Source organism: Manis javanica, chromosome 3, assembly GCF_040802235.1.
Source record: "Manis javanica isolate MJ-LG chromosome 3, MJ_LKY, whole genome shotgun sequence".
Taxonomy (NCBI): Eukaryota; Metazoa; Chordata; class Mammalia; order Pholidota; family Manidae; genus Manis; species Manis javanica.
Window position 1 is genome coordinate 44,595,331 of NC_133158.1, and position 13,188 is coordinate 44,608,518.

At 44.8% G+C, this 13,188-nt stretch overlaps 1 protein-coding gene across 13 annotated transcripts in view; it reads right to left on the bottom strand.

The window, feature by feature from the left end:
• IGSF5 (immunoglobulin superfamily member 5) overlaps window positions 1-13,188 on the bottom strand; it is a 59,068-nt gene that overhangs the window by 14,045 nt on the left and 31,835 nt on the right. For 10 of the 13 annotated variants that reach the window (XR_012129115.1, XM_073231319.1, XM_073231320.1 and 7 more), the window contains one exon: window positions 10,678-10,702. Coding sequence is in view for 12 of the 13 variants with exons in the window: in XM_073231319.1 (XP_073087420.1) it covers window positions 10,678-10,702 (25 nt within the window). In the remaining variant the exon portion in view is untranslated. Of the gene's footprint in view, window positions 1-543; window positions 677-9,650; window positions 9,900-10,677; window positions 10,703-13,188 lie in introns of those variants that run through there. The other 3 variants (XM_073231321.1, XM_073231326.1, XM_073231322.1) reach the window with 2 other exon arrangements.

The window sequence follows — 13,188 nt, forward strand, 5'->3', positions numbered from 1 at the left end:
GTCTCGAGGGGCCAGGGAACAAGAAGGGGAGGCTCCCTCCTCCACCTCAGAAGGAGCAGTGCCAGTTCTGCCTGTGTATGCCATCGGTACCGACATTGCTCAGCAATATCAATATTGGCCCTTTTCATCTAGTGACCTTTATAATTGGAAGACTCAGAATCCTCCCTTCTCAGAGGACCCCAAGTGTCTTATAAGTTTAGTAGAGTCCATTATGTTTACCCATTGTCCCACATGGGACGACTGCCAGCAATTACTCCGCACTCTCTTCACAATGGAAGAACGAGAGCGTATCCTCAATGAAGCCAGGAAAAATGTCCTCAGAGAAAATGGAAGACCCACTACCCTCCAGCCCATCATCGACGAAGCATTCCCACTTACGCGCCCAGATTAAGACTTCAGAACTGCAGAAAGTAGGGAGCGTCTCCGGGTCTACCGCCAGACTCTGATGACCGGTCTCCGGGCGGCCGCCAGACGGCCCACTAACTTGGCTAAGGTAAAAACTATTGTTCAGGAAGAAATGGAAAGCCCAGCCGCATATCTGGAAAGGCTGTTTGACGCTTACAGGCAGTACACCCCCATAAACCCGGAAGCAGAGGAACATAGGTCAGCTGTAGTCCTCTCATTCATCAACCAGGCAGCCCCCAATATCCGGAGAAAACTCCACAAGCGGGAGGACCTAGGGGAGATCTCTATTAGAGAACTGCTGCAGCAGGTGGAGAAAGTCTTCAATGCTAGAGAAACTCCGGAAGATAGAGAAGAAAAACTGAAGAAAGAGAAATGGGTAATGCAGGAGAAAAATAGGAAGGAAGACAGAGAATTTCAGAAAAGGGAGAACAAGAAGCAGAGGGAGGAGATGACCAGGATATTCCTGGCCGGGGTGAAGGAGGGCCCTAGGCCACCTCGAGGAACAGGACCCCGTCAATCCTGACTAGGACAAGATCAGTGCACCCTGTGTAAGAAATATGGACATTAGAAGAGGGAGTGCCCCCAAAGGAAAGAACAAGGGAGAGGGAACCCTGTTAAGACCCTGCACCTAGGAGAGGAGGATTGACGGGGACCGGGCTCGGCACCCCTCCCCGAGTCCTGGGTAACCCTGTGCGTGGAGGGGACTCCCATTGAGTTTATGGTAGATACTGGAGCACAGTATTCAGTTCTCAACCAGGCCCACGGCCCCCTAAACTCAGGATGCACAAGTATAGTCCAGAGAGCGACAAGGTCCAAGAAATGTGCCTGAACTACTAACAGAAAAGTGGACCTAGGAAGGCATCAGGTCTGTCACTCATTCCTGGTCATACCCGAAAGCCCCGCACCGTTGCTGGGCAGAGACTTATTAACCAAAGTCCGAGCTCGCATTCATTTTGAACCCGAAGAGATAAAAATCATGGACAAAGAAGGGCAGCTCCTACAACCGGCGCATGTGTTAACTCTTTCCCTGGCCGATGAACATCGTCTGTTTCAGGCAGATCAAGAAAAGGGGGGCCGGAGAGAGATAAACTCTTGGGTACAGAAGTTCCCTTCCGCATGGGCCGAGACCGGAAGAATTGGTCTCGCTAAACACCTATCCCCAGTCATTGTTCAACTCAAAGCCGCAGCTCTACCCATCCGAGTCCGGCAATATCCAATGCCAGAAGAAGCTAGGAAAGGGATAGCACCCCATATCCATAGACTGTTAAAGACAAGAATCCTTAAGACCTGCCAATCTGCATGGAATACGCCTCTGCTTCCAGTGAAGAAGCCTGGCAGTAAAGATTATAGGCCAGTGCAAGACTTGCAGAAAGTCAATGAGAAAGTAGAAGACATCCATCCTACAGTGCCTAACCCTTACACCTTACTCAGCCACCTGCCACCCACGCATGTGTAGTATACTACTCTGGACCTGAAAGATGCCTTCTTTAGTATTCCACTCTCTGAAGTTAGTCAGCCTTTGTTTGCCTTTGAGTGGCAAGAGCCGGGGGAGGAAGAAAAGGGCAGCTTACCTGGACTAGACTGCCTCAGGGCTTCAAGAACTCTCCCACCTTATTGAATGAAGCCCTAAGCCAGGACTTGGAGCCCTTTTGCAGGAGCCACCCCCACGTGACGTTGTTGCAGTATGTAAATGACCTGTTGCTGGCCACAGAAACCCGTGAAGAGTGCGAAGAAGCCACGGGGAACTTGCTGGCTGAACTAAGCGAACTGAGATATCGAGCCAGCGCCAAGAAAGCCCACATCTGTCAGAGGTCAGTAGTCTACTTAGAGTACAAAATATCTAATGGGGCCAGGTGGCTAACACAGGCCATGAAGCAAACTGTCCTGGCTATCCCCGTCCCTTCCTCACCCCGGGGAGTGAGAGAATTTCTTGGCTCAGCCGGGTTTTGCAGGCTCTGGATTCCAGGGTACGCAGAAATAGCCCGACCACTATATGAAGCAACCAAAGAAGAGCCGGGCTGGCAATGGATGCAGGAACAACAAGAAGCGTTTGACAGACTAAAAGAAGCTCTCCTCCGGGCCCCCGGCCTATCTCTGCCAGACCCAGAAAAACCCTTTATCCTGTTTGTAGATGAAAAGAAGAGAGTAGCTAAAAAAGTTCTGGCTCAGCAGCTGAGCCCGTGGAAGAGACCTGTAGCTTATTTGTCCAAGCGGCTAGACCCAGTGGCCTCCGGGTGGCCACCTTGTCTGCGTATCCTAGCAGCAATCGCTCTACTGATAAAAGAGGCAGACAAGCTGACTTTTGGCCAAAATCTGAGAATAACAGCCCCACATACCGTGGAGGGGATCCTCAAGCATCCTCCGAGAAAATAGATGACGAATGCAAGACTCACCCACTATCAAGAGCTCCTACTAGATTCTCCCCGAATCGCCTTCTCTGACCCAGTAACCCTAAATCCTGCCACCCTTCTGCCGGACCCAGATCTGATGACCCCCATCCATGACTGTAGAGATATCCTTTCCGAAATTATCCAGGTGCGAGCAGACCTGAAAGACACACCGTTACTGAACTGTGAGCTAAATTAGTATACAAATGAGAGCAGCTTTGTGCAAGAGGGGGTCAGGAGAGCAGGGGCAGCAGTAGTAACCCACGACAGGGAAGTTGTCTAGAGCACAGCTCTGCCCCCTGGCACCTCAGCACAGAAGGCAGAACTTATTGCTCTCGCTGAGGCCCTGGAAAGAGCAGAAAGAAAGCAGGCCAACGTTTACACAGATAGCAGATACGCCTTTGGCACTGTCCATGTCCACGGTGCCATCTACCGAGAAAGAAGATTCCGTTCCGCAGAAGGGAAAAGACTGAGGAATCTGCAAGAAGTCCGAAGACTATTAGCTGTTGTTGAAAAACCTAAAGCGGTAGCAGTTATACATGTACCGGGCCACCAATCAAAGAAGACACCCGAGGCCATCAGCAACAGCCATGCAGATGCAGAAGCTAAGAGGGCAGCCCTCTCAAACTCTCTTGTGCTTGCAGCCCTCGAAATACCCATACCTGAACTGCCCGCACTGCCGCCCAAACCTGAGTATTCCCCTCAAGATCTTGAGTAGATTAAGAAACAAGTCCCGGGAGAAGTGTTTGGAGAGGGACATTGGGGTAGGGACCAAGAGAGTAGATTGATCTTGCCAGAAGCATTAAGACAGTACCTGCTTGCTAATCTGCATAAGTCCACCCATCTAGGTGGAAAAAAACTGCTCAGCCTTTTCCAGTCTGCGCAGTTGGTGTTTCCCCACCAGAATGAGATAACTCGCCAGATCACAAAAGAATACAGTAGTTGTGCAATGCTAAGACCAGCCCCAAGAGGGCTGCACCCAGCAGGTACCCAAGAAAGGGGGAGGGCTCCAAGGAAGAATTAGGAAATAGACTTCACCGAAATAAAACCAGGGAAGTATAGATACAAGTATTTGCTAGTTATAGTAGATACTTTCTCTAAGTAAGTAGAAGCCTTTCCAACCAAGCATGAGACTAGCCAAGTAGTAGCAAAAAGATTAATTGAAGAAATCATCCCCAGATATGAAGTCCCTGAAGCAATAAGTTCCGATAATGGCCCGGCTTTCGTTAGCAAAGTCCTGCAAAGACTAGCCCTAGCTTTAAGAGTAGATTTAAAGTTACATTGTGCTTATAACCCACAAAGCTCTAAGCAGATAGAGAGAATGAATCAGACCTTGAAAGAGACCCTTTCTAAATTAGTATTAGAGACTAGTGGGGACTGGGTGACTCTCCTTCCCTTAGCCATCTTCCGTGCTCGGAACTCCCCCTATGTACATGGTTTAACTCCATTCGAGATAATGTATAGGGCCCCTCCACCTATAACTCGACGAGTGCAGCTTCCCGATGCAGAGGACCCGGCCCCTGACTATCTGAATGTGTTGCAAGTTCTTGCTAAAGTGCAGCAAGAAATCTGGCCCTTGATCAGAGCATATTATAAGGGCGGGAAAATTCCAAGCCCGGAACATGGCATAGTCCCAGGAGATATAGTATGGGTCAAAAGACATCAAGTGAAGACTCTCGAGCCCAAGTAGAAAGGACCTTATGTTGTATTGTTTACCACCCCCACTGCTCTCAAAGTTGATGGTATCGCTCCCTGGGTACACCACACCCACGTTCGGAAAGTCCTGCCTCATAAAGACCCAAGGGCCCGTAAGGAAAAGTGGAAGGTGCAGCAGCATCCTGCCAATCCCCTAAAACTACACTTAAGCTGAAGATGAAAGAGATCCTGCTAATAAGCTCCTTAGTATAAATCTTCACGAGAGCCACATCTGTAGAGATCAGAGGCACCAACCCCCATCAACCAAAGAACCTGACCTAGATGCTGATTGATAGTGACAATGGAGAAGTCATCAACTCCACACAACACAGTGCGCCAATCGGAACCTGGTAGCCTGACCTGTATTTCTGCTTTCGACAGATCAACCCCATTTACCGATCCATCCCTCCAAATTTAGCTCGCTCCCATGAGTTTTATGCTTGCCCAGGAACAGGTAAAGCAAGGCACTGTGGGGGGGGGGCATGACTTCTTTTGTGCCAGCTGAGACTGTGTAACCTCGAACGATAGAGATTAGAGATAGACAGTTACAAAAATCGATTCTGTCAAATTTACTTATGTCAACAAGAGCATCCCTCGTCACCAGCCTATGACCCTTTACAAAACCAAGGCTTGTGACAAAACAGACCAAGATTGGGTAAGAGTTCAATTCACCAAGACAGGCAAAAACACTGAAGTATTGTGCTAGATAAATAGACTAGCGTGGAGAATAGTGTATTATAAATATGGGGGGCATGCTAGCTCGACCCTCATCATTAAATTAACCATGTCAACTCCCACTGCTGCCGTAGGTCCCAACTCAGTTATAAATCCCCAGAAACCTTCAATCCAGGACAAGGGCCTGAGCAAAAAAGATGAGAAAATGCCAACCAGAACGCTTGCTCCAGAGCCCACGAGAGGACAGAGTCCATCGACCTCTGAGTTATGAGCCCAGCACACCCCCTCCGGGTTAGATAATCCCATGTGGGAAATAGTGCAGGCAGTTGTAGAGACTCTTAACCACACCACTTCCTCCCTCACCGATCCCTGTTGGCTATGCTACCCAGGTTCACCCCCCTTCTATGAAGCAATCGAGATAAATGGCTCCTACACTATCAACAACTCCCATCCCACTTACTGGGATGGGAGACCGTGGGGACTTACAATCGCTCAAGTCTCAGTCGTTGGTACTGTGTAGGCACAGTCCCGACGACCCAGAGCCAGTTATGCTCCTCCTATAATAACACTACGTGAGAGCAGGGAAAGTAGATTATACCCTCCTCGGGCTGGTGGCTCTGCTCAAAGACAGGCCTCACTCCGGCCCTATCCACCTCTGTGTTCAATGCTAACAGGGAGTTTTGTGTGCTAGTAGCCCTTCTACCTCGCCTAATGTATCATTCTCATGAATCTCTCCTTTCTTATTGGGAAGAAAGGCTGAGCCCCCACCAGAACAAAAGAGAAGTTGTTACCGCCCTGACCATTAAGACCCTCTTCACCCTAGAGATGGCAGGGGCAAGCACAAGAGTTGCAGCCCTTGTAACTTGAGAAAAGGGGCTCACAGCCCTGAGGCTGGCAATCGACAGAGACCTAGAACAACTCCGACAGACAATATCAGACCTAGAGCAATCCCTCACCTCCTTGTCCGAAGTAGTCCTACAGAACCGAAGAGGCCTGGACCTCTTGTTCTTAAAGGAAGGTAAATTATGTGCAGCCTTAAGAGAAGAGTGCTGTTTCTATGTAGACAAAACAGGTGCAGTCAGAGATTCCTTAGACAAACTAAAAAAAGATTTAGAGAAGAGGCGTAAAAAATATGAAAGTAGCGAAGGCTGGTTTGAGTCTTAGTTCAAATACAAGCCTTAGTTTGCTACCCTTCTCTCGGTAGTTGCAGAGCCACTCGTCATCCTGCTGTTGCTGTTTACGATTGGCCCGTGCATAATTAACAAACTTGTTAAGTTTGTGCAAGAAAGAATTGACACTGTCCAACTCTTAGTCCTTCATCAAAGGTATCAGGACCCAGATGCCGCTGTGGAAGATTCCACAGTCTAATCAAGAAAAGGGGGGAAATGTAAAGGAGTGCAGAGAGCATTAAGAGTCAGGAAAAAGAACTAATAAAACTTAGCTAAACCTTAACAGCAGACCATTCCGGAATAGTAAGAGATTCAATGTCTAAACTTAGAGAGAGGCCAGATCAAAGGAAGAGAGAGCGAGAGGCCAGCCAAGGGCTATTTGAATCCTGGTTTACTAAATCCCCATGGTTTATAACCCTGATATCCACCCTGGCAGGGCCCTTGCTTATTTTTATACTGCTTCTCACTTTAGGTCCCTGTATCTTAAACCGGCTAATAGCCTTTGTTAGGGAAAGAGTGAGTGCTGTTCAGGTGCTAATGCTGAGACCACAGTATCATTCACTCACACAGCAGGAAGAAACAAACATTCCATGATTGGAATGGTCAAAGGAAAGTGGGGAAATGTAGAATCTAAGCATTAGTAAGATTAGTAAATTAGCATAAGCATAGCCATCTTAGAATCCTAGAAACCATTTTCTGAGGGTGTGACTCAGGAAGAAGAGAAAAAAAAAACAAAAAAACCTGGGCGTGGGTAAGGCCTTGAAAAACAAGTTAATCATGAGCACCGGGTGGTGGGCAGCTGTGACCCTTGGTCAGCTAACCTTGGTCAGTTAATCTTACATACCAGGCTTATCGTGCAGAACCTCCCTAACCATTGAGGAGTAGTCTTACCCTGCCCTTGCTTAACCCCAGGATGTATGTCTTGCAATAATAATGTATAGTTGTGGAAAATTACTATGAGTTAAGTGCTTTGAAAATGCTATATAAACCCTTGGCTCTGAGTGCTCGGGGTCCTTGTTGAGACCCGCTGCGTCGGGCTGACTTGGACCCCAGCTAGCTGGCTGAATAAAGACTTTGCTTGAATTTACATCTCTATGCCTGTGTAGTTTGTTCTCTGGAGAAGCCTCCGAAGCCTGGACCCTAACACAGTTCACAGTGTTCTGCCCAGAGGGCTCTTATACATTGAACCTACCACAGGCCACAGCTGGGTCACTGGCCTCTCAGGACAGACACTCATGGCCATGGGCACAACTACGTGCTCACACACTCTCTTGACAGGGACACAATGGAACTGGATCAGGACACTCCATGGAGTCCATTCCCCAGATATACTCAGTGCTCAGAAACCAGTGACCAAATAAGACAGTGTTGGCAAACTCTGACCCGCCGGCCAAGCCCGCCCACCACCTGTTTCTACCAATGAATTTTTATTGGAACACAGCCACACCAGTCAGCTCTCGTATTGTCTATGGCTGCTTTCATGTTATGATAGCAGAGCTGAGGAGTTGTGACAGACAGCGTGTGGCCTGCAAAACCAAAAGTATTCACTATCTGGTCCTTGACAGAAAAGTATGCCAACCCTTGAGATAAAACAAAAATTGGTGCAGCTTCCCAGGGGAAGGAAGTTTGGCAATGGATATCTAAAGGTTTAAAAATATTTATGCTCAACTGCTAAAAATTTATTATAGGAAAATAGTCAAAAGTATGTGCAAAGATTTACGTGAAAGAATGTTCATCCATGAGCTGTTTATAACAGCAAAAGCTGCAAACAACCCAGGCACCCAACCACAGGGGACCAATAAAATAAATGATAATGCATCTCTAAAATGGAATTCCATACCACCTGTAAAAATTTTTTCAGATGAGAACTCTCAAGCACTGATGGTGGAAGTGTGAGCTGCTACAGCCACTTTAAAAAAGTACGGCAATGTCATCTAAAGCTGAAATATGCCTACACTATGACCCAGCTTTCACTAGTCGACATAAACCCAACTGAATACAAAACAGGAATAAGTATTTATGAACATGTCACCAAAAGATACATAATAGATTGCTTAGTGCAAAGACATTCATAATGACCTCAACCTAAAGAGTATCCAAATGCCCATTTAAAGGAAAAATAAATTGCATATGTGCCCAGAATGTATCATTACATAATAGTAAGCCATCTAAGCCTACAATCGACATCTGGGTCAGTCTTACAGTGGGAAGCTGAAGAAGTGGGTATACACGATGGTTCCATTTACGTAAGGTTTATATGAATCAAATCTCTGGGGACGTGGGGATAGATGTGAACTTTGAAGAAGGGGCAGGCAACGACGTAACGGGGGTCTGAGGTGGAGTTTGGTGCGCTGGCGGCCTTCCAGTTCTGTACATTGCCAATCAATTCCCAGGCACATAACCTTTCTGAAGATTAATCATGCTGCACACCTCCAATTTGTGTACTTTTCTGTACTGAATGTTGTATTTCAATAACATAATTTACTAAGCAAATGCAGCAAAATGTTGTAGGCAAATATTTGTTCACAGAAATAATATTCAGAATATTGCCAAATGAGAAGAGGAAGCTCTACAACAATTTTATCCAAATTTCATAAAATTCATGTCTGTGCTTCTGTGTGTATCTATGTGAATACACATGGTGATAGTATATACCTACTTAGATAACACTAATTACTCTGGACTATTGAGGTGATTTAAAAGTCATCTTTTAAAAGCTCTCCTTATTTTTAATTTGTTCTATAATAAATATACATGAATTCTATAGAAAAAAAACGTGTGTTATTTTAATGCAGAAGTCTCCGAGCAGCTGGATGAGCACGGCTGGCACTGTGAGAGAGGAAAGCAGGATACAAGGGTCTCAGCGAGTTGCCTGTCTTTCCTCCCTGGACCTGAGGTACTCGGATCTAAGTGTGAGAGCTGCACATAGACAGGTGTGCAGGCCCTGAGCAGATCCGCTCTCTAGATGAAGGATGAGGTGCTGGGCACCCTACTTCACTGCTCTGTGACCTTCAGATTCCTCAACCACAACACAGAAAAATAGCCTCAAGAAATAATTGCAAGAATTAAGTAAGGTGACAACCTGTCCCAGGTGTAGAGCGGTACCTGGCACACGTACAGCACTCTCCTGGCCACTGTGTGTGTGAGCACTGAGTGTGCAGTAACTATTACTGCTGCTGTCGTCATTGTGGTGATTCTCTTCCTATCACCCTGAATAGCTGTTGGTCACTGTCCTACAGACATTGCCTATGATCCCAAAGAATAGAAATGAAAGCCGTGCATAGTCAGTAATGGCGAACGGAGGGATTCAGGGTGCCGCCTCGCTAGGGACAGCAGTCAAGAGAAAGGCCGAAATCATTGACGCAGTCAGGTATCCTTCCTCTCCTCTTGCCCTCGGCCAGGCCCCAGAGGAGGTAAATTTTCAGATTGCTGCTTTGTGGTGTCCTCAGAGAAAATGTAGCCGCCTCTCCAAAACCATGTCACCACCAGGGAGTAGCCAGGGTCACAGGGAGAACAGGTAGTATCTGTTACGTGATGTCTATACACCTCTTCATTCATCACATGGGACCTAAACATATTTTCAAATTGCAGTGTTTCACAAATTAAAATTATCTAATAACATACTGAACACTAGATGAGGATTTGCTACAACACCCCCAACAAAACCACAGCTGTCTAAAAATCCTCCCTTTGATGCATGTATAACTATGTAAACATTGCAGACATTAAAGCTGTTCGTTGTATTATCTTAAGTCCTTGACATAGTTACCGTAAAAGAGCTTGCAGCTACTTCTGGAAGGCCCTGGGAATGACAGGGATGTCTCAGCCTCTCCCCTATCGGGGGTACAAGCCGCGAATGCTACCTAATTTGCCTTCCTGCTCAGTGTCATGTGCCTGAAGCCATCCAGCTGGTCTCACTGTTCCCCATCACCCCAGATATTCCAGCAGGACCTCTGCCTGGTTCTTTAATGTCCTTGAAATGGTCCTCCAGTCCCCAGCTTTGACTCAAAGTAGGAGGGACAATGTCATGGTGCATAGTGTCCTCTTGTGGAAAGAGTTGCAAATGCCAGAAAGTGGAGTAGAAAATCTCCATTTTTCTAAGTGAACCAGAGCAAGCAAACATAGGCAGTATTCACCCACTAATTTTATTCTACAACTAATTTTGCCATATGAGTTTGTGATTGGCATATGTGTTTTTCAGGGTTGTCCATTTCTGGTATTTAATTTTGAGCACCATAATCCTAAAATCCCCATTGTGTATGTGGTAGTGGTGGTGGGGTGGCTCTTCAGTTGTTTTTCACTTGTTTGCTTTTGTCTTTAGAAAACTGATGTCATTTCAGACTTACCTTACTTCACTTTGATAACTAGATTCTGCCAAAAAAAAAAAAAAGGAACAAAATTACATAAGCAAAATCAGTATAATTATTCTGAAAATAAAATCTCATTGATTTATATAGCTCCCCTGATTTTAAATACTCTCATTACTGAGTATTTGTGACCCATGGGATATTAAATTCTCCCACATCAAATTATCAGATGACTTCTAAGCATAAGGAATGTAGAAGTCACTATTAACCTTCAAAATAATAACTCCTACATATCCAAAATGTGGTAAATACCCAGTAAGTACTTAGTGAATATGGAATTGGACTAGCAACATTATAAAGACTATATTCACATGAACAAGTACCCTTCATTCCCAATCCCTCCTGTCACTCATCAGTACTTACCATGTGCCAGCATCCTGCCAGCACTGTGCAACATATTATCTCATTTAATCATTTCAACAATCCAAGAGGTAGGTGTTAGTGTTGTCATATTTTTTAACAACTAGACACTGTTTTATTATTACTACCATATTTTTAACAGATAAGAAATTATATTGTTTAAGCACCATATTTCCTTAATTGTAAGATACATTTTCAATTAATATGTACCAATTGTATCAACTCATATAGAGTTGTGTCCACCCCCTAAAAGCTGTCATTAAGTTGCCAATGTTTCTAATCAATGGATTCTTAGACTGGAGCAAATATAGAACTTGAAAATAGGGGGTAACAGCACATATGAGTCCCCAACCATCTGTCTCAAAAGCCTGTGTTCTTTATAACTCTGCTTTCCTGTCTAGGCCTTCTATCCATTAACATCTTTAAAAAATACTTGTTTTCCTTATTTTTTTGACAATGTCCTCACTTATTTTCAGTTGTAATTACACCTGCCAACTCATACCCCAAACTGAACCTTGGAAGCAATCTTATCTGAATCGAAGGAGAGAGACTGTCTTGTTTCCCTCCAGGAATAGGGTAATGCCACTCATATGCCCATAGGGCTGGGCTGCTGGAGATGGTCTCTGGGACCCTCTGCTCTAGCAGCCTGGACCCTAAGGCCCCCAGGCCATGCTGAGCAGGGTCCTCAGCGATCCTCAGTCAGTCTCCAGTAATGGTCAGAGCTGAGAATTCTCCATGCACCAGCAAAGCAGAGTACCAGAAAATACTTTTGAAGATGCTTCATGTTTAATATTTTTAAGCATGGAAATAAGAACCATGATCTAGGGTTTGACTGGATCCTTTAGATTTATGTTGAGGAAAAGTGTTTGTCCATTGTGAGTTATATCTGATGCAGGTGGTCTTCATAAATGGGTTGTCACAAGCCCTGTTCAGCCCTTACCTGCACCTGTTACAGACCAGAGGAATAAAAACAGCTCTCTCTTACATGGGCTTTTCATCTCAAAGGTAAATAAAGGATAAAACATAGGACAGATCACAGAAATATTTACTATGTTAATGTATTTAGTTCTCCAAACCAATCTACAGGACAATACTTACTCTCATGTTGTAAATGAGGAAGCTAAGGATCAGAGAATCACCTGCTGCACATCCTACCTGGGTCACCAACCATCCCAAACCTTCTCACCAGGATAGGGTGGACCAGTCAAAAGCATAAGAGAAGCAAAAGTCCTAATAACCAGAATGTTCTCAAATGATACCACAATAGCTAATGTTGAAAATAATAATCTGAAGGCACCAAACAATCCCAGTTGCTCCTGAAGTAAAATTAAACTTATCCAATGCTTTTCATTTAAAATCCAGTGTATTTTATTTGAGTAATCATCTATAGCATAAAATTATAATCACCTATAGCAAAAAAATTATAATATTATAGAGTAACTCTCAGGTAAAAAAAAAATCCCATTTTTTTGGGTCAAACAGGAATTTACTACTTTTAATTTTCTGTTTCCTAAGGAATAAAGCTATATCACAGAATTAATTCCACAATCCCAAACTAAATACACAGGAGCTAAGGCTAGACCAAAGCCTAGGTAAGGCCTGACCACGCACTCCGCTTGAGATACCTCATTAAGAAAGCAGTCCATGTAAAAGAGTTGGTTAATATAATGTCTGGCATACACACAAAAAGTGCTCACCAAATGGCACTTTGAAATAATAAAATTTAAAATGCAATTAAATGATTTTTAAGAAAAATAATTTAACTGTAGAAATTATTCAGACAGGAGTAAGTGAAGATTTTACAAGAGAAAAAGATAAGGATGGACACAGGCGTCCGACACTTGGAAAGTCGAGAGCCACCCACATGACAAAGACCCTCTGGCTCCTGAAGCCACAGACTGCCCGACTCTGGGACGAGCCCACCCCAGTGCTGATGAGCCCCAGTGTTTAGCCTGATCCCTAAACAAGATGACTACTTTCATATATCTTGGAGTATCTCCAAAGACCTCTTTCAGAAGGAATTGTAATTATTTTTATTAATTTTCTTTGTACTATTTTTGTTGACATAAGACCTTGTTTGTTCTACAGGCTCAGATAGGTAGGTATTATTCTAGAAAAAAAGTAGCAGCT